Source organism: Psammomys obesus, unplaced genomic scaffold (genome assembly GCF_907164565.1).
Source record: "Psammomys obesus unplaced genomic scaffold, mPsaObe1.curated_primary_1811, whole genome shotgun sequence".
NCBI lineage: Eukaryota > Metazoa > Chordata > Mammalia > Rodentia > Muridae > Psammomys > Psammomys obesus.
This window is the reverse complement of record NW_026596034.1, coordinates 37,298,456-37,318,435: the sequence shown is the minus strand read 5'-3', so window position 1 is coordinate 37,318,435 and position 19,980 is coordinate 37,298,456. Positions and strand designations below refer to the sequence as shown.

The window sequence follows — 19,980 nt, the reverse complement described above, 5'->3', positions numbered from 1 at the left end:
AAACCAAGAGCAGTGCTTGGGGGAGGGGGCATGGTCTGCTCTAGATGGGGGTCCCCAGAAGATCCAACGGATGGTACATATTACCTCAATCAGACTCGTAGATGGGGCCTTCAGTGGGGGAACCGCTGGCAGCAGCATGGGGCTACACTCCAGCCCTTCCCTGGTCAGCTAGGTGAATTTCTACAGGGCTGAGCTCTACCGTGTCGTCTCATGGGCATTCACGTGCCCAGCATCATGAGGTGGTGAGGTGGTCCAGGGGCAGATGGACTCCTTCAAGCCCTGGTGCCAGCAGCTTGGCCAGCAGAGGTCTACAGCAGAGTGGAGTATTGTGAAGGGGCATTGGTTACGGGCAGACCGTGGTCCTCTGGGGCTACGTGGACGGGAGGGTGTGACAGGCAGGGCTGAAGGAAGCCACTGTGGCTTAGCAAACAGGCTCCTAGACACTCGGTGGCGACCATGGCAGTAGCTGTGGTGTTGGCCGCACGTGCAGCGCTGTCTGTGGTGGTCATAGATGGTGGACTGGGAACACAGTTATAGGAGGGTGGTCTGACGTCACATGAGAGGTGACATGGGTGGTTTACTCGGGAGGCAGGTAGACCCAGGCAGACCATTTAGGGGGGCTGATGGTGACTGACTGGGAACCAACTGCTGGGCGTAGAAGAAGGTGGCTAGTGAGTTTGAACTCAATGGATAGGGTCCTCCTCTCAGGAACAGGCCAACGAGGGGCTAGAAAAGAGCTTGGGACCTTGAATGACCCTCATAACGGTGTTAATGTAGCAGGAGGCCCACTGAGAGGTGCAAAGCTCATGTGGAGGGGAATCCCTTAGAGGCACTGTGGGGACCCGCAGCGGAGGAATATGGTGGCCTGAGCAGGGTTGGGCTTCTGACAGGGGACCACAGACAAGTCTGTCCCTCCTGCAGTGGACCCCTACGTTGTGAAGGCAAGGAAAGGAGTCTGCAGTGCAAGGGTGGAGAAAGGGGTTTACAGGGCAACTGAGGCCAGAGGCATCAGGAAGGCGGGAGGAAGTATGGCATGCTGGGGAGATGTGGATGGGGCCTTTAAGAGGAGACCTGGAGGAGTGTTCCAGACTGGAGGAATGGGATGTAGATATGGGATGTAGGCCAATATCGAGTGACATCTACAAAAAGTGCAGCAGGTGGGCTGGTGGCTTCATCACCATAGCAGGAGGGGAGGAGGTTCACAGTGGGGTGGAGTAAGTCCTAGGGAAACTTTGGCTACGCTTCCTGGGCAGGAAGTCAAGAGCCTGAGTGAAGAGGCATGATCAGACTTGACAAACTCAAGGGTGTGCCCACAGCCCCTTCAAATCTTTAAAAGAAGGGAGGCTGAGACAGATCTTTCATAGAGTACAGCCACCCAGACACCCAGAGGAGGCGTGTGGAGTGTCAGTTGGCTGTCTCCTTATGGTAGCTATGCCTGTAAGGGGCAGAGGCCATAGAGCAGGGGTTGAAGACCCCTTGGGCCAAGGCGATCTCGGGGAGAGCAGAGTGGGACATGGACTTGAGGGCACACAGGGATTGTTGACATCTGTGGAAGCCTGCCAGGATGGAGTGAGTTCTAAGCATAGGCGTGTTTGGACTGAGCACATGCGCAGGGGTGAGCAGCTGGTTCCTGGCCATACACTGTGGGAAGCTGCCCATTGCAGTGTCCATAGGAAGCTCACAGGATAGCTCAAGAGCCTTCTATCAGGCCATGGCAACACTCTCTTACAGCCCAAGGTGGGGACAGTGGATGGCAGGAGGGACCTCCTGGTGCCAGGGTACGGCCAGACCTGCAGCTCAGCTTGAATGACAGTCACAGGGTCCCTTCCCTGAGTTTCCAATCCTGTTTTACAGGCATGGAAACTGAGGCAGGGCTGGACATGGCGAGCCTGTGGTACAGGGCCTTGTCTTCAGTTCTGCAGCTGTGTATGGGATGGGGATATGGGGGAGGTCACCTTGGGCTTTCTCTCATTCAAGCATCTATTACCCATCGGGCATCTCCCTCATGTTCCCCATCACCTTGAAGCAGCTTCAGGTCCTCACTGTGAAACTATTGTCTGAACTGCTAGGGGACAGTGGGGGCAGACTTGGGAGGCATGTGCCTTCTACCAGGCTTTGAACGGAAACCAAAACCCTTCATGTAAATTCATACACACAATGGAGATGGGTAGGGCTGAGGGTCTGTGGCTTCTGTGATTTCCCATCCTGCTTTCTTTTGTGAAAAGGGGGCCCAAGATAGAGGCGGCCTGATTTCTCAGGGCCCTTGGCTAGCCAACACCCTACCCCTGCAGCTGGGGTTGTGTGGCTACTGGAAAGGTGTGGCTTTTACTGTTCCCCTTGTGGAAAGTTGGGCAGGGCCTATGAACGACTCTCAGGAACATTTATTTATTCTTGTATAAACCCAGACCCAGTAGCAGGTCACCTTAGAGGGCTGGGTGAGAGGCAAACTGGCCAGCAGGTCCCCAGAGGTACTTTCTGAGTTCACTTTCAGCCTCCATAGCCGCTGGTTAAGACTTAGAGTTGGAGAACAGGCATGTTTGCTTTCTCGGGGGACCAAGCAAAGAGGCTAAGGCAATGGCTAGACTGCAGCTGATTTGGTTCTGCCAGACATGGCCTACAGCCAGGCAGCAACAGACTACAGGTGGTACACCCAGTGCCAACTCAGTAGTCATGGGTGCCCACCCAGGGGGTGACGGGCCCTGTGGCACTTGGCGCCCTTCCTTGAGGACTCGGCAAGTGCAACAAGGTTTCATTCTCCCTAGCGGCTTGCAGTTGGATACGCACAGTCGCAGGGCTGTGGGTGAGCTATAAGCAGAGGAGCAGAGCTCCGCATTGGGCGGTTGAGCCCCCGGAGTGGGCTAGGTCCTGGAGGAAACAGTGGGGTGCCCGTTGCAGGTATGCAAGGGCTGGGGTATGGACCGAGGCCCACTGGATCTAAGACAACAGGCCGGCCCGCCAGCGAACTTAACACACCGAACGTCTTTATTAAGTGCCAAGGGTCCGGGTGGCGCGGCCCCGCAGGCTCACTTCACGTGCTCAGCGGCGTGAGAGGAGCAGTAATACTTCTTATGTGCGATGAAGGTGGACAGGCTGCTGAACCTGATGTTGCACAGGCGACAGTAGCGGTGGCCGCCGCCGCCACCAGCCGGCGCAAGTGCAGGCGCAGACTGGCCCTTGCAGGGCGCCCGCGCGCCTTGATCTACCGGGTCAGAAGGCGTGTTCTCAGGAGCAGGGGACGGGGAGCGCGGCGCGCGGCCGTCGGGGCTGTCACGCGGGGCACGCTCGGCAGGTGCGCGGGGCTCAGCGCCCGGGCTGGCCGCCGGCTTGGTCACCTGCAGGCCGTGTGCCTGGCGCAAATGCTCGACCAGGTCGCCTCGAACGCGCCCGTTGGGCGGGCAGTAGGGGCAGAGGGCGGCGGTGCGCAGAGGCGCGGAGGGACACGAGTACTTCTTGTGAGCCAGATAAGCTTCGAGGCTGTGGAAGCTTACGCGACAGGCGGTGCACTCGTGGTAGTCGGCCAGCGCGGGCAGAACTGCAGGCGTGTCCGGGGGCTGGCGGCGCGGCCGCTTGCTCAAGTCTATGGGCCCGTCGGGCGCCGGGCTCGGAGAGGACGTGGGGGCGGGGCCGGCGCTCGCGCTCGCCGGTCTGGGAGGAGAGGGCAACTCCGCCGCAGGGGCCGGGACAGCGGGCACGGGGGCGGGGCCTGCTGCGGGGGGCGGGGCGCCGGCTGCGGGCAGCTCGTACAGCTTGCGACGCCGGCGCGTGCGCACGGGCGGAGCTGTCAGCGCGGGAGCCGCGGCTCCCGCGGCCGGCGTGGGTGCGGGTGGCCGGCGCGGTGGCGGGTCGTGGCGGGAGGCGCAGTAGTAGCGCTTGTGCACAATGTAGGTTTCGTGGCGGCTGAACCGGATGTTGCAGGCCTCGCACAACGTACGGCTGGGGTCGTCCTCGGCGTCGTCCACCGAGCTGCTCGGGCTCTGGCTGCCCTCGCTGCCCCGGCCCGCGGCCTCGGCCTCTGGAGTGGTGGCGCCACCCGCCTCTTCTTCTCGTGGCCCGGGCCCCGTCGGTGAGCGTGGCGGGTCTGGCTCTGCAGCGGCACCGGGGGGCGCGCGGGCTGGCCCCGTGGCTGCCTTGGGTCTGCGCGCAGCGGGCGGGTCCTCAGGCGCGCGGCGGCCGGAGCAGTAGAGGCGCTTGTGCACATAATAGTTGTTGATGTTGTTGAAGGTGATCTCGCACTCAAAGCACGTGGCGCCCTTAGTGCCAGCGAAGAGGCCGGTGGGCGTTCCGGCCGCGGCAGGACTCCCCACGCCCTGCTGCAGCCGGCCTTGCACCATCTCGGACATCTTGGCCAAGATATCTGAGGCCTGCGGCGCTGCAGGGATGGTGGTCGTGCCTGCGTCCGGACCGAACACATACTGTGGCAGGAAGAGCGTCCCGGCCACGGCTAGCTCTCCCGGCCCCGGGCTGGAGCCAGGCGTGGGGCTGGACAGTTCTGCCTTCACCCTGACTGGAGTGGGGCTGTGTGGCGAAGGTGTCCGAGACGGTGCCTGGGGACCTGGCTCTCCCGGACCTGAGGCACGGGTGGCTTCGGGCTCCTCTGCGGCTTCCACTTTGATGGTCCTGGGGGCTGCGGGAGAGTCGCTGCTACCTCCATTTTGGGGGGACACTCTGGTCTCTCCGTTGGTGACTTCGGCCAAGGCCTTACTGTCCAGGCCTGAGGATGGGGTGGGTACCTTGTCAGCGGGAGCCAGGGGGCTGTGCATCAGAGAGTGCTGTTGGAAGCTTGCCAGGCCGTCTACAAAAACACAGGACTGCATGTCAGGCCTTGGGCAGGCCCTAGGTGGGGTGGGGTAGGCAGAAGGGATTTAGGGCCATGGCTGAGGAGGTCAGCACTTGCTGAGGTCCCCTCCCCTCCCACTCATCAGGGCCCACGAAGCCGCAGCACGGCAGCTTACCTGGAGGAAGTTTGGCCGCTGGGTGTCCAGCCCCTGGAGCGTAGATCTCGCCTTTAGAGCCTGGCTGGCATACCATGTGGTTTGTCACCAGGTGGCTGTAGAGGATGTCCCTTGTGGTGGATATGAAGCCACAGTTGTGACAGACACCTGCAGGCCATGCTTTTGTGGTCAGGTTCTAGGGACTGAGCTATGCCCCAGAGACCCCATCCCAACCCTCTCCAGCCCACCTACCGCTGAGCGTGTCTGTGTGCACCTTGAGGTGGCGTTCACAGTTGGCCTTGGTGGTGAAGGCTGACAGGCAGATGAGGCACACGAAGGGGCGCTCTCCTGGAACACAGAGCGGCTGGCGTGGGTCACAGTGACAAGGAAGGAACACTGGACCCCGGCCCTTTTTAGTTTGACACCAGCCGCATGCCTCCCAGGGTCTGCCGTATACCCAGCCAGTATTGTGTGCAAGTTGCCACAAGTAAGCCTTGTGCTAGGCTGTGGAAGAGGGACAGGAGAGCTGCATGGCACATGGTGGCAAAGCAGGCTTTCCTGAGCGCCCGTCTGGCTTGGTGCTCGGCTATGCCAGGGTGGTGAGGCCAGGGCGGTGAGGGGGCACTCACCACTGTGGCTGCGCATGTGGATCTCCAGCGAGCTGGCACTGGGGCAGCTCTTTCGGCACTGGGGGAAGGGGCAGACACGCTCATTGGGGTAGGACTCCTTGGGCTTTTCCTCAGTGGCCGACACCGGGGAGCCTGCACGTTGGCGGCTGGCACAGTAGTAGAGCAGGTGGGCTTGCAGGTTCCGCTCACTGCGGTACCAGATCCCGCAGTCTTTGCAGGGGAAGACGTCTTCTGGTGGGGATGGAAGTGGGGGTGAGGTACCACCTGATGGTGGGGACCTGGCAGCAGGGAGGTTCTGGCTTTTGTTGTCCCTGATGGCTAGGGTTCTACCAGGAATGGGATCTCTGACTGATCGCCCAGGTCACCCCTGTCTCATTTTAGGACTCACCCAGCCTCTGGGGATTCCTCCTACCTCTGCACTGGAGACTCAGCTCCTACTGTTGCCTTAGGGCAAACATACGCCCCACCCTCAGTCTTCCCAATGTGTGTTTCTCATGGGGCCTGCACCCAGATCCCCCAGAGGCTGAGCCTTCCCTACCTTAGCAGGCCACATGCAACCTTCTAGCACTCAGGTCACCCTGCATTAGCTAGGTACTGTCCTTCAGTTCAGTGTCTTACTGAAGCATGATTTATCCACCCCCACACTCGTGTGTGTGTGTATGTGTGTGTGTGTGTCTAAGAGGCTGGACTTTTTACATGCTGAACGCCCAGAACCTCTAAGTTAGGCCGAAGCGCTGCTCTTTGACTTGAGTGTCACCCGAAGTCTGCCCCAGGGAGACTTACTGTTGATGACTGCGGTAGCGAGGATGGATGCCATGCCAGCCTGCTGGGGCAGCAGCTGGATGTCTGTGTGCACCGGGGCTGAGCCTCCAGGTTCTACTGGTTCCTGCACAGGGAGTCTGGGAGGACTGTGGGGCTCGGTCACAAGGAGCACTCGTAGTAGTCCACCAGAAGGCACCGCCTTGGTAACCCTGCACCAGAGGGCGTCATCTGTAGGGTGGAGGCATTTATGATGATGGGACCAATGATTCTGGGCTTACAATTGGGGCCCTTCCCTGTGTCTCCACAATGGAGCCTGCTGTACTGCCAGGGATGCGTGAGGCCAGGCAGTGGCTGTGTTCAGGTTCACAGTTGTGGCTGGCTATTGTGTGCCTGAGAAAGGATTAGGGGATGTTCCATTTCCAGTAAAAGAGTGGACATGGGGCTGGCAGAGATAATTGAGGGGGTCTTGTGTAGCCACTTGGCTGGCGTAGAGGAGTGTCTTGATGTAGCCCCCCACCCCCCAAGACCCAGCCCTTCATACTGTTGGGAATGGCCAGGTGCTGTTCCCATAATAGCCTGTAGAGGGCAGCCTCAATCAACAAAACCCACGTGTCCTGGGCCCGCAGTTTACCTCCTGGCCCAAAGTCCTGAGGCTGTCCTTCCCTGTGAGGTGTGGGCAGGGACACTGCTTCCAGCCCCAGCCCAAAGCTACTCCCAGCCAGCAGAAAGTGGGAAAAGAAAGGGGAGTATGTCTGTCCTAAGGCAGCAGTAGGAGCTGAGCTGCAGTGTAAAGCCTGGGTAAGTCCCATTATAGGGGTAAGGGTGATATAGAAAAAAAAAAAAATCACTCATCAAAGTCCATAGGATTTCTGTGGTCATTATGACCCAGTCTGCTTGGCTTGGATTTTCCAAAGTTCAAGCCCAGATCATGTCTCTTTTATTAGCATCAGCCCTATAAGGACCCTTGTCTTTTGTGGAAAGTACACTTGGGCAGGGGCAGGCTTGTTTTTGCAAGAACATGGCTGACTGCTTGCCAGCATCCAATCGGGTGTTAGGGCGTGTTCCTTCCTATTACAGACTGCCTTCTGGCTGCTCCCTCCAGTCCCATTGGCAGGGGTGGGAACATGATCCTCTCTCCCTACAGAGAGCACCAAAGCTACACACACACACACACACACACACACACACACACACACACGATGAAGTGTTGGCACAGGTCCCATATACCTGACCCCAACTCTCAATACCTTTGGACCTTGGGAAGTTGCTCTGCTTCCGCTGAGGGCCTACTCAGGAGTTGACTTTAAGGACAAAACTTCTAGAACATTTTAGCAAATAGGATGAACTGAGGGGAGACCTCTTTTGCAACCCCCAGTCTTAGAAGATTGGACAGAGGGGGTCAATTAGGATGAAATAATTTGGCCACAGCTAGACCACCTCTTCCATTTTCTAGATGGAACAACAACCCGGAAGGCAAGGGACTTAGCCTTGGTAGTAAAGGGTGGGTCTGGGTCTGAACACAGCTGGTCTAACAGAACCCAGGCTCTGCCTAAGCCCAGGAGAAGAAGCAGTGATCTCAGTGGCCACAGAGGGGCCCAGGGCAATCCATCTAGCTCTGTGTCAATAGATATTATTCGTAGCTCCTAAGATTGTCATCCTCTCACATCGGGTTCTGGGCGCTCTCTCAGTCAGGTTGACTGTCACCCAGATAGCCTTTAAGTGCGGGGCAAGACAGCTGAGTGACCCCAACCCTCTGAGAGACCTTGGAGGGGAGGGAGGCAAGCAGGTGAGGCACAGACCCTTCCTGTAGATCTCTGAGTTGGCTTCAGCTTCCGTCAGGGCCTGGGGTAGCATCCTTAGCCAGCAGGCCTCATCCACCTGCAGGGACACAGCCGGGCCCTAGGGGAGAGCAGGGATAAGAGAGGATCAGCCCACATAAGAGTGCCTAGTGAGGTTTCGCTGGGCAGTGGTACTCCAGCCTGGCAGCTCATAGGGCTGTGTGCAGTCCAAACACTGATCCTGGGAGGCACAGCAGGGACCTCTGCTCCCCAAGGTTAGGCATTAGTCTGTCTTGGAAACAAAGGTCCAGAGAGATGAAGCAGTGTGCCCAAGGGCACACAGCTCAAGATTCTAGAGCCTGCAGATGTGTGTTCCGCACTGCAACAGTGGAGCTGCTGGCACCAGGGGTATGGGCCATGCCATATAGCTGCTGGATGCCTGCAGGGATACCAGTTCTGAGAGAGAGAGAGAGAGAGGTGGGGGAGCTACAAGGGAGAGCCAGCCTTGTATCTCCCTACAGTAGAGCTTTCCTCTAGTGCAGGGTAGACCTTTTATCCCTGTCCATTCATTGGCAGCACTGTCCCTTCCCTGTGGTTGGCCACCCCAGCCCAAGACCAGCTGTGTTACTGAGGCAGAGTAAAGGGGAGGGAGTAGCCGAGGCTCTGTGCCCTCTTCACCATTATATAGGCAAGGAAGCTGAGGCAAGGGTAGGGGTTGGGGGTAGAATGTCTATCTAGCTTAGGGCTAGGCCATGCACTTCCTCTGCAGCTCTGTCTGAACCTGGAAGAAAAGAGCTCTGGGCTCAGTCCCCCAGGGCCACCAAAGCTGCTAGCTTCCTGCCCCTTACACCCTGGCTCTCAGCCCAGCAGCAGAGGAAGTATACATGGCCATGTCTCAGCGCAGACCAGGCTAGAAGGCTGGGCTGGGGTTTAGTCTCACACGGAGGACGAGGCACAGCCAGTGGCAGACAGGGGCAGCAGAAGCCAGTCCTATTGATGCTTGGAGGATGGGTGACTATTGCCATCTAAGGCATCTCCTCGCTGCGGAGCTGGATCTGAGTTCCTGGACCCAGCTACGGGGGCACATGTTTGTTTAAAAGTACAGAGCATGCCCATGTATTATTCCGTCAGCCACTTGCTGTTTTATTCAAACAAATCAGAAACCTGCACCTCGTGAACTTTTACTGGAAGGCCCAGAGCCACTGCTCTTAAGAACCCCTGTGGTGTTCATGGCAATTGGCTCACTGGGTAGGAAAGATAAACAACTGGCTGGGATAGCGGGAGAATCAGGCTGCTGATTATGTGGGGCACCACCCTGCCAGGACTGTGTTTGGCATCCCTGGGCTTCCTTGTGTGTGGTGTCCGTATATGGGCCAACCATGAGGGTCTGGTTGAAGTTTGATCTTTCCCCTGTGGCTCTTGTGGACCAACTCTTCAGAGACCCCACTCACACAACATATACAGAGCCAGCAAGATAAGGCCTACTAGCTGGGAACTCCCAGTGACCATGTACCATGAGGTCACGACAGTCCAGCCAGGTGGCTTCCACGTCACCTGCTTGCTGCCACGTGGCTTGTCATAGAGCAGAGAGTGGAGATAAGCTGGTTCTGCAGGGGAACCCTAGAGTCCTGGCAGGAGACACCTGCACCTGTGGTCTCAGTTTTCCATATACCAGCAGGTGAGGCCCACATGACAACGTTGTTGTGAAGATAGGGGGAGGGAATCCCCTGCTGGCTGTGGACTCCTCCTTGTCCTGCCATCAGGAGTGGGGCAGGCAGGCTCTTTCTGCCCTGGACACATAAGTATGGGCATGCAGGAAGCCCTCGGAGCTGCACAGACTAGCCATGGCTGCCTTACTTACGCACTGCTTGAAGGATGCCAAGAACAGGAAGTTATCTCTGGGCCTGGGTATGAGCCTTAGGTCCTGGGCCAGGCTGACAATTGCCAGAAGCCCACTGAGGGAGTGCATTCTACCCAAGAGCCTGCCTCAGGTCTGTTGGTGTCAGGATGGAGGCTCACTCTTAATGGGTATCTTGCTGACTCCCAGGGATGGAGGGGATTGGTGTGCCTTCAAGGTCACAGTTGGATACCCTAGAGCAGACCCGAGGGGTTTGCATCATGTGGGATGTGGCACCCACATTGGGGACTGAGCAGCTGGCTGTCAGTGAGGTGGCTGGATCCGGCCCTCCCTGCCTCAGCCTTCCACGTCTCTAATGAATATTAATGAGCGGAGGAGGGTGAGAAAATTAATCTGCCTGATCCTCTGATGGGTGCTGTGGTAACGATATGAAATCTAATTATTCGTCCCAATATTTCTAAACCCTCAAACTGAGACTGACAGCCTCGCGGTCGGTTTAACGCTTATCGCTCTCTGGAGCAGCATGTTCACGGCATGATAAAAACACGAGCGCGCGCATGCCACTTTGCTGACGCTGCAGAAGCTGCTCTTTCTGTGGAGGTCCCACTGCAGGGAACACCGTACCCCTCCATCCCCCCCCCCCGCTGCAGCATTGTGGCATGGGGTACACCCTTAGGGAGCAGAGCAAGGGGGCCAGGGGCTGCTGTGTATAATCCCATCAACAACCTGGGGAGACAGGTCATGCGATCCTGGCTGCCCCCAAACACACATCCTGGGCCTCCATCCATGGTCCCTTCTCTGTTTCCAGGGGGCCTGTCGTCCCAGTGTCAGGATGTCCATGTCAGGGGTTGGGATAGGGCTTTGCATTTACTCTTCTTCCTGTCTGGTTCTCTTAGGCCCCGGAGGAGGGAGTTCAACTCGACCCCACCTGACATCCAGGGCCAGCTCCCTGCCTGGCCCAGCCTCCACTGGGTCTGTATAGGTGTGTCTAGGGTCAGAGAAGGGCCTTGGCATTCATCTCACATGCTACCCCTCAAGTCATCATTTGTCTCTCCCTCCTGGCTCCAACTCCCCCTGCCCCCAGCCTAGGATGACGTCAGCCACTTTAAATTCTCCTGTGGATCTGAGCCTGCTCCTGTTCCCCTAACAAAGAGGTCAGTGTCTCGATTCTGTGGGCTGATAACTATCGGGAAACCGTATCTGTGCACCATCCGCTATGACAACTTTATCTGAGGCTGTTCCCAAACCTTGCTGTCCAACTCGTAAAGCCATTTATAGGGAAGGTAGGCCCTCTCAGGTGGGCAGCTTAGCTCAGAAATGCTATCCCAAACGGCTGCCTGGTCCCCATGTCTCCACGGGCTGGAGAACCAGGGCTGAGGCCTGTGGCCACAGGATGACTCCAATTAGGACCCCTCTCCTGACCCATCGACCTGTGCTAAGAATTTATTGATCCACTCATCTTCCACAGTGATGGCAGCTCCTTTCTTCTCCCCAGATGCCCATGGCCCACCTCACAGGTGCAGGGCCGAGGCCCACCGAGACTATGAACACTATGCACATAGGACTAGAACCAAGGTCTGAGAAGCTCTGCCCCATCCTACTGGCCTTTCAGTCATATTTGCTCATTCATGCTCTCACCCCTTCCTGAAGGCCAGCTGTGTCAGGGGCTGGGGACACAGTAAATAGGAAAGAGGAAGGACCAGGGCCTATCAAGGGCCAGGGACAATAGGACCAGCAAGTGTCAGGCCTGGGCTTGCTGTTAACTGGGCTCTGTGTTGGGAAAAGAAGCAAGGATGGTGCTGAGCCATCACAGGCAGAGAACTGCAGTGACTGACCCAGGAGAACAGTGGTCACTGCAGGGAAGGTCACAGGTGTTATGATTTATGCCATCCTTGCCAGCCATCCTTCTGGCCCCCAGCCTTTTATCTCAGGGTGGCTTTGGGGGTCCAAGGATGGAGCTAGCCACAGGCGGGCCTGAGGCTATAGTTCCCCTGGCAAAGGAGCAGGTGGGAGAGGCGGGAACCTGAGGTATTTCCTAAGCTTCTACCACACCAGACAGGGAAACTGAGGCATGGAGAAGAAGGGCCCCAGGCCCCCACAAGGCAAGCAGCAAGCCTGGACTATAAGTTCATTTCTACTTCTGCCTGGTGATCCAGCCAAATGATACCCCTGACCATCCTAGTCTCTGTGGAGTCAGCAGAATGGTGGCTTCACAGATGATACCAGAATTGTGACAGTGATGTCACTTAGAGAAAGGGTCTTTGCAAATCTGAGTTCAGAATCTCAAAATGAAAATATGAAAGTATCTGGAACACGGTAGTCCCAGGCCCAACAATGAGTGACATAAAATGAGGCAAGGGGAGACAGGAGCCACATGAAGTCAGCAGCAGACAGAGAAGGCCAAGGGTCCTGGGCCACCAGAGGCCTCAGGCAGGCTCTGCCTCAGAGACCCAGAGGACCTGCTCTGCCTCTTAGGACATGGCCTCTTCAGGCATGATAGAGTGTAACTGAGACACCAGGTTGTAGCCCCAGGGTCCATCTATGGGAGGTTCCTAAGGCTGGGCTGCAGTCTCTAAGTCGAGGCCTAGGATGCCTCAGCAGGCAAGCAAAGCAGGGCTCAAACTTAGTACCTCCCTGTCTGGGTAGAGCAGCAGTGTGCACAGCTGGGCTGCGTGTCCTGGAGGGGAGGGTGTCCTGGGCACTTTTCCCTTCCTGTTTAGAGTTGTGGCTAAAAACCAAGTTCCCCCGGTACCCCTAAAGTCCCAGCTAGGGTGGGACCCAAGGTGAGTTTGGGCTTTACCATGCCAGCTGAGGCTCTCTAGCTCCATCCCCAGGTGTGAGGGCCCCAGATCATGAGGGGTTGACCAAAGGCTGTTCCACACTCACTTAAGTGAACACTTGCCCAAAGCCATGTGAAGGCTGGGCCCAGATGGTCTCACTTCAGTCTCGCTAGCATCCTTTCTTACTGTGTCCACCACCCTGCCTTGCAGTCATGGGCTGTCCCCTGGCCTCACTGATGCAATGGTGGGCTCTGGGACAAAGTAAGTAAGCTGAGGGGGACAATGACCAGGCAGAAGCAGCGTGGCCAGGTTGGGGTAAATGGCTGTGCACTCACCATTCATCTATCCGTCCACCCATTTATGAATATGTCTACACATGATTATCCATTGATGCATCCACTATTCATTCATCCACTCATCTAAAATCCATCTACTCATCTTTCCATCCATTTCTATTCATTCATCCATCCACTTACCACCCATCTTCTCGTGCACTCAGTCTTTATCTGTGCACCATCCATCCACCCATCTACTCTAATTTACCCATCCACTCCTTCATCCATTCACTTTACCCAACTTTCTGTGCTCTCCCACTCATTCATCCATCCACCATCAATCCAGCCATCCACATCCTCATCTTCCCCCTCATCATCCATTTATTCTGGGCTTCGACCCTAAGAAGCCTTTTCAACTGTCCTCTTTTATAGGCATGGAAACCGTGTCAAATGATAGAGTCAAGACTACCGGCTCTCCACTCAGGGTGGTGTGACTCAGTTTCCTTCCTGCATACGAACCCTGGATATCTGATATGAATGGGAGCGTTGGGGGAGATTTCCCTTTCTACTTATCCCCATGGTGGGCAGCCCCCAACTTAAGAGAAGCCTGGGGAAGCAGCCGGCCGCCGTATCTACATGTGCTCCCCCCTTCTTCTCTAAGGGGAGAGGAAGAACTGCCTGGCGGCTGATAGGGCCATGGGGCAGGAGGCGACTCCTTCCTCAGGCTGCGGGGAGAACTGGGGCCCATCAGCCGAACTTGATAAGAGCCCGCTGAATGTTAGCAAAAATATTTAGACAATAAACGAAGTATCGCAAAGGCGCCCATATCTTTCAGAAATCAATCATCTGTGCCGTGTGTCTGGACGCTTGGCGCCAAGGAGGAGATAGTGCCTTGCTGGGGAGATAAGGGTTAATCATGGATTTAATTCTGTGAGATAGAGGGGAGTGAGGGAGGTGCTTCCTCCCTCTCTGGGAGCCTCAGAGGCATTGTGACTGCACTCCTTTGGCTAGCATCTGACACCTGGGTGGGGATTCTACCATCCTGCCACCTTCTCCGTCTGAGCTATGCCAGGAGAGAAACTAGATGCAGAGGGTGGCAGGGGCTCTTGTGGAGAAGGGTGGCTTGCATATGGCAGGACAGGAGTTTCAGCACAGCTAGACTGGGTTCTAATTCTCCCTTAGCTCTCTGGATCCTGGTGACTTGGGCCAGAACCTCAGAGCCTTAGCTTTGTCACCTGTAAAATGGGGGCATTTGGGGCTAACGAGATGGCTCAGTGGGTAAAGCCTCTAAGGCTGGCAATAAGGGTTCAATACCCAGGGCCCACAAGGTAGGAAGAATAAATCAATTACTCTAAGTTGTTCTCTGACCTCTACATAAGTGTGCTGGCATGTGTGGATGGATAGATGAAGAAAGGGAGAGAGAGAGAGAGAGAGAGAGAGAGAGAGAGAGAGAGAGAGAGAAATAAAATTAAAAAAATTCTGGACAGTGGTCTGCCTCCTAGGGTCTGGGGAGGATGTCATGTGGAGTGTGCCTGGGGCATACTTAATTGCCCTAACTTAGGCTTACCATACCAATGGAACAGAGGAGACGGACACTGGGCACACGGAGGCCTGGGATCCAGTCCTGGGCAGACCTGCCTTTGCTGCTGTTGCTACATGTGGGTTTTGCTGACTGCAGTCTGGAGACAGGGGTTCCAGGTTTCTGCCTGCACACAGACTCCTCCTTCTGCTAACCAGTGCCAATGGTCTCTAAGTCACTTGCTGTCCACTGTACACAATGTCCCTGCAGAGCCACTCTGAGTGGCCTGGCTTCCTTCCTACAGGACCTTAATCAGCTGTGCATCATGACACTCCCTGGACCTTGGGCCAGTCTCCTTCTGCAGACTGTACTGAGCATGGACAGGGTTAAGTACCACCCCAGGTCTAGCTCACTTAATCCACAAAGCCACCAGCAGGCACAGGGATCAATTCCTAACTCATAGAGCACGGCCTGGCCATGTCTTCTCTGCAGGCCTAGTCCTAAAGGAAGCCTCTGGGTTCCATGTGTCCTGCCTGTGGTCCCAAGGAAACAGTGGCTCTGGGCAGGACAGGATCTGCCTGAGACAAAGCAAGAAGACCCCAGGTGGACAAGCTCTGTCCAGTGCCAGCTCCTGTTCTTACTGAACAGCCTGAGACAAGTGTATTATTCCTGTTGTGTTGGTGGTTGGTCTGATGCTTGCATTTTGATGCTAATTACTAGCCCTCAAGATCTGCCTGGATAAACCTATCCTTGTTGTGTAAACCTGCCTAAGACATTATACCTGAATGGTTGATTAAAAGCCTAAAACCTGGGCAGGGCAGAATGGGGTAGGCGTGGCTAAGGTTCCTGGGCTTGGGGTTCAAGAGAATCCCAGGAGACAGATGGATAGGAAGAGAGGAGGAAGAAAGATGCCACGATGGGTTAGCTAGGAAAAGGAACCATGTGGAATGGTAGGAGGGACTCCAAGGATGGCATGGATGGAGAAAACACCAAGATGAAAAATATAAGCAAGTCTCTTGGGATTATGGATGGAATCCATAAGATAAGAATGGTTACGGCAGATGGCATTGGATGGGGGCTGGGAGATGGATGGTGAGGTTATTGAGACAGTGCAGGTAGAATATCTGCCCAGCCCAAGGTAAATAAGGCTATTATAAAATCTAACAGGTGTCTATGTCTTATTTGATTGAAACAGTGGGCTAAATAATGCTGCTGTAATAATTACAGCCTAATAATAAACATTTGTTAGGCCACGCCTTTTAAATTTATAACAACACTGGTATCTGAAAGACAGTGTGGCCAGGCCACGAGCCTCAGCAGGCGGCATGTTTGAACCTACTGAGCCTTTTCCAACATGGGACAGCCTACCCCAACACAGAGATTTTGAGTCAGCTCATATGGCTAGTACAGTAAGGGCTGTGAGTGGTGGTGGTCTGCTGCCCCACCTGGACACTCCAAAGATGACACTGTGTGCACACGTGTGCGCAGCACCCTGGCCTCCAGATGCAGGGGAAATACAGCCCTCAGCCTCACCCGCCAAGGGCACTAAGAAGGCAGCCTTAGACCCTCAGACTAAGGAACCCAGCAGCATGTGCCACTGGCCAGCCAGTGAGTATTTTGGATCAATCCACACCCAAATGCCACATCAGGCCCTATACCACAGCACTCTGGCAGCAAGACACCTCATTCTAGGACTAGCCAAGGAACCTATGGCTGGCCCAGGCCTTTGCCATTCTATGTCTCTGGACATCACACAAGCCCCTCCAGTTCCTGCTCATCGGTTGCCTACATGGCTGTCTCGTTTGTATTCCGATCTCTGTGTCCTGGTATCTGTTTCCTTCTGAAATGATTTCAAAGGAACCCACACAGACCATCAGGAGGAAGCCAGGCCGACTTGCCATAACAGAAGCAGCCTCAGAAGCAAGTCCAAGACAAACGACAGTGTAGTCGTGTGTTGGGAAGGAGGCTGCCTTAGGAAATCTCTGCCCAGGCAGGGCTGCAGTGGTGAGCAAGCGGAGCCACTGCCTGAAAGCCACACCCACCCCAGCACCTGTTGCTGTGTGGGAAGGAACTTCCTACCTTCTGAGGCTCCCCTTTGCTCAAGCTGCTGCCCAGCCCTGGCCACCTTTCCCTCCCAGCTCAGTGGGCACCCTGTTCCTTGCTGCTCACTCCCTTTGGACCCCTCTTTCTTTGCTGTGCTGGGCTCCACTTCCTGTTCCTCTAGGATGTCCCTTTGGGATCCCCAAAGCACAGTATCAACCCCTTCAGAGGCTTCCCAGAAAGTCCCTCCCTCTTACTCTTGCCTCTTTGGGTTCCACCAAAGCTCCCCTCGGAAAGGCAAGAGGTTTGGTTGGTCAGTTGGGGTTCAGCTCCTTACCGGTTCTTCCTGCTCAGGGGATAAGGCTCTGGTCTGGATGCTCCCGTGGAATGGGCCCCAGGACAGGCCCTCTGTGAGGCTCAGCCGGGCCCGCACACATCTCTGCCCATTCTGCAGTGCCAGCTCCAGCTCCTCTGAAGAGAAACAAGTGGGGTGAGGTGGCTGCTTGGTGACCCCAGCCCGCTTCTATCCCATGACCCCCACTCTGGCCACTTTCTAGACCCAGGCCTTTGCCCTTTCTGAAGACACACAGGGTTGCAGGCCACGCCATGACCTTGGTCACAGTCTGCCGCTCTGTACGTGCTGCACACTGGGTGCAGGACCTGTGGGCTAGGCTGAACGGCGGCTCTTCACGGGACATCACCCGTGACTGTGAATGTCCCTTGCATGTAGGAAAAGGTCTGCAGGCATGACTAAAAAAGATCATGAGATAAGATCACCCTGGATTAGCAGGTGGTTCTAAATAAAAGACAGTGTCCTTCAGAAAGGCAGATGGAGAAGACAGGGCAGAGGGTGTGCCACATGGGGCCTCTAGAACTTCTGGTAGATCGTGGCCTGCAGAATACTGGGTGGGGCTGCTGGCCCTCAGGCTGGAACAAGGAGACCCTTGGTTGTACTAATTGGTATTAGCTGTGGAACACACAGACATCTGGCCAGCCACCTGCCCTACTTGAGCCTCCATTTGTTTAAAGGATGTGGGAGCGCGGTCATTCCCTCAAAGGGTGCTATTTCCCCAGGCCACACACCCTCTGCTACCCAGGCTGCCAGCCTGTGGAGGCCTCACATGGCCTGGCCTGGTCCCCTGGCCAGAGTGCTGTGGCGGCCCCACTTCCTGGAGCCCCATCAGGCAGGCTGTGGCCTTAATGGGCGCGATCATCAGATAACTGGCCAGCTAATGGTGGAGATAAGGTGTAAATACGCCAGGAGGCCCCGTGGAGAGCTGTAACTAGGCCTTTGTCTTCCCCGGGCTGATAAGATGGCAGTGGACCAGGACTGGAGGCCAAGGAGGCCTGCGCCCCTTTATCAGCCTGGGAGTGGGAGAGGGGCTGAGGGGCCAGAAGGTAGGCTTTACCCTTCATAAAAGCGACCAGTCCTCTGTAGCTCACCCAGGATGCTGTCCTGGTGCAGGGCTGTCCCACTGGCTCCCCCTCCCTCACTTTTTCTTGCCCCACAGGGCATGGCCCAAAGCTGACACCGGGATGGTCAGTGCCATCTACAGGAGCAGGGACAAGGTCTGGGCAGCACTGTCCTAAGAGAGATACAGAAACTGGCCCCTGTGAAGTTTATTTCCAGTGTAGAAGAGGAAACTGAGGCCCTAAAAGGCCCACTGCTGGCAGCAGGTGTCAGGCTCCAAACCTGGCACTGACCACAGAGCCATTTACCCGCTGCTGTGACGCGACCTGCCGCTCTCCCTTGTTCTCCCTTGTTTTCGGTGCCTTTGTTCCCTGCATGATCGCCCTCAGGACAGAAACAGAATTAGAGAGGCCATGCTTACAGCTCAGCCACCTGGAATCCCACCCAGGTGTCTGAAAGGGCAGAGACGCTCTATCCCGAGAAGGGTGTGCCTGGACCTTGAGACAGACAGCTAAGTCACCTACTCCCACCTGATTCTATTCTGTGTTTAGAACATTCCGTGGGGGATGGGGCCTGGCCCCTGTCAGGAGCTCCCTCTTCCTCTGAGGCTGTGTCCTCAGAAACTGAGACACAGGGTGGAGAGGCAGTTGATGCAGGTCGCCCTGAGGGCGTGGAATGGCATGGGCAGACCCACAGACACACCCATCCAGGCTGCTACCCGTGGCAACCAGGCCCTCGTGGACAGCCTGGGCTTCAGCTTGTCTGCAGCCCCCCTGGGGAAGGAGGCAGTCGGTGCTACCCCCTTGCTTACCCACCAGCAAACGGCCCCGCACCCTAATCAGAGTTCACGGCCATGGCCCAGCCTTCCAGATAAGAGCATGGCTGGCATTTCCCACGGCAGCCACCCCATCCTCTAGGTATCACGCACTGCCAGAGAGGGCTGGTTGTTGATAAGGGCTGTGGTCCCTCTCCCAGGGGAGCAGCACCACCATTCTGCACTCGGGGACTGGGGAGGCCTGGGAGAGGTGCAGATGTACAACAATCACTGTGGTAACACACCTCTCTGGCTCGGGGTCCAGGTCAGCCAGACTGAGGGTCCCTCTTGAGGCAGATTGATAAGGGGAGGACAGCTGACGTCAGCCTCAGCTCACCCCAGCATTTTTTATAGGGCAACCGGTCCAACTGTGCACAGCAGCTCTGGTGATATTCAACATTCAGTTACTTAGATAACCTAGTTCCTGCCCCAACCCCTTGCAGCCAAAAGAGAGTTAGCACCCCAAAAAGATGTGCCCGAAGCAAGTAAAACAACACAAGAAAAGCAGGGCTTGGAGAAGCTGTTCCTTTTCCAAGGACCCGGAGACTGAGAGCACATGAAGAAAAGCCCAGCGCTTAGGGATGGGACGCCATACTGGGAGATTTGACAGACATGAGGCTGGAAAGAGTTTTCCAGAAAAGCTCCGCAGTGGTGACAGGGAACTTGGGCTGGATGAGGCATAATCTAGTCTTTGGGTTTGTGGCGCATGCTCATTATCACGGAACCCTGAGGGGTGTCTGAGGTCCATGGCCTCTACCCTGGGGAATTCCAGCAACAAGATAATGTCCAGATGCCTTCATGGGCACAGGAGCTCCCATGGTAGGCTGTCATGGTGGGTTCCAACCTGGTTCAGGTTCTGGCCACCCATTCCCTCATATGAAGAATAGAGAGTGTGCCTTTGTCTCTTACAACTTGCAGTCCTAACGTGAACACTGGCCTCGTCTTCTGTGACACAGCCCATCGCCGGGCATGACTTGCAGGGTTCCTCCTGGCATACCTGGGGGGCTGAGGCTCAGAGCGAGCCTGGAGCGATCACGTCAGTGGGGCCTTGCCACACAGCGTCAGTACCTGTTTAAGGGATGAGGTGGAAGGGAGCAGCTGGCTTCTTCCAGGCCTGAAATATTCTGGCTCTGGCCTCAGTTTCCCTATGCTCCCTGGCTGGACCCTTGATAGGAACCAGACT

The 19,980-nt window shown here is 56.1% G+C and overlaps 1 protein-coding gene and 1 long non-coding RNA gene across 2 annotated transcripts in view; one reads left to right on the top strand and one right to left on the bottom strand.

The window, feature by feature from the left end:
• Positions 1 to 2,964: 2,964 nt before the first annotated feature.
• The window catches only part of Zfpm1 (zinc finger protein, FOG family member 1), a 33,641-nt gene continuing 16,625 nt past the window's right edge, over positions 2,965 to 19,980 (bottom strand). The window contains exons 3-9 of the mRNA XM_055621345.1: positions 16,910 to 17,043; positions 8,122 to 8,221; positions 6,344 to 6,550; positions 5,561 to 5,791; positions 5,184 to 5,279; positions 4,953 to 5,099; positions 2,965 to 4,792 (exon numbers count right to left, since the gene is read on the bottom strand). Coding sequence (XP_055477320.1) covers positions 3,024 to 4,792; positions 4,953 to 5,099; positions 5,184 to 5,279; positions 5,561 to 5,791; positions 6,344 to 6,550; positions 8,122 to 8,221; positions 16,910 to 17,043 — 2,684 coding nt within the window. The 3' untranslated portion in view covers positions 2,965 to 3,023. The remainder of the gene's footprint in view (positions 4,793 to 4,952; positions 5,100 to 5,183; positions 5,280 to 5,560; positions 5,792 to 6,343; positions 6,551 to 8,121; positions 8,222 to 16,909; positions 17,044 to 19,980) is intronic.
• On the top strand, positions 10,676 to 13,840 carry LOC129687058 (uncharacterized). The gene is made up of 2 exons (XR_008721733.1): positions 10,676 to 11,112; positions 13,446 to 13,840. It is a non-coding gene; the product is annotated as an uncharacterized LOC129687058 (long non-coding RNA).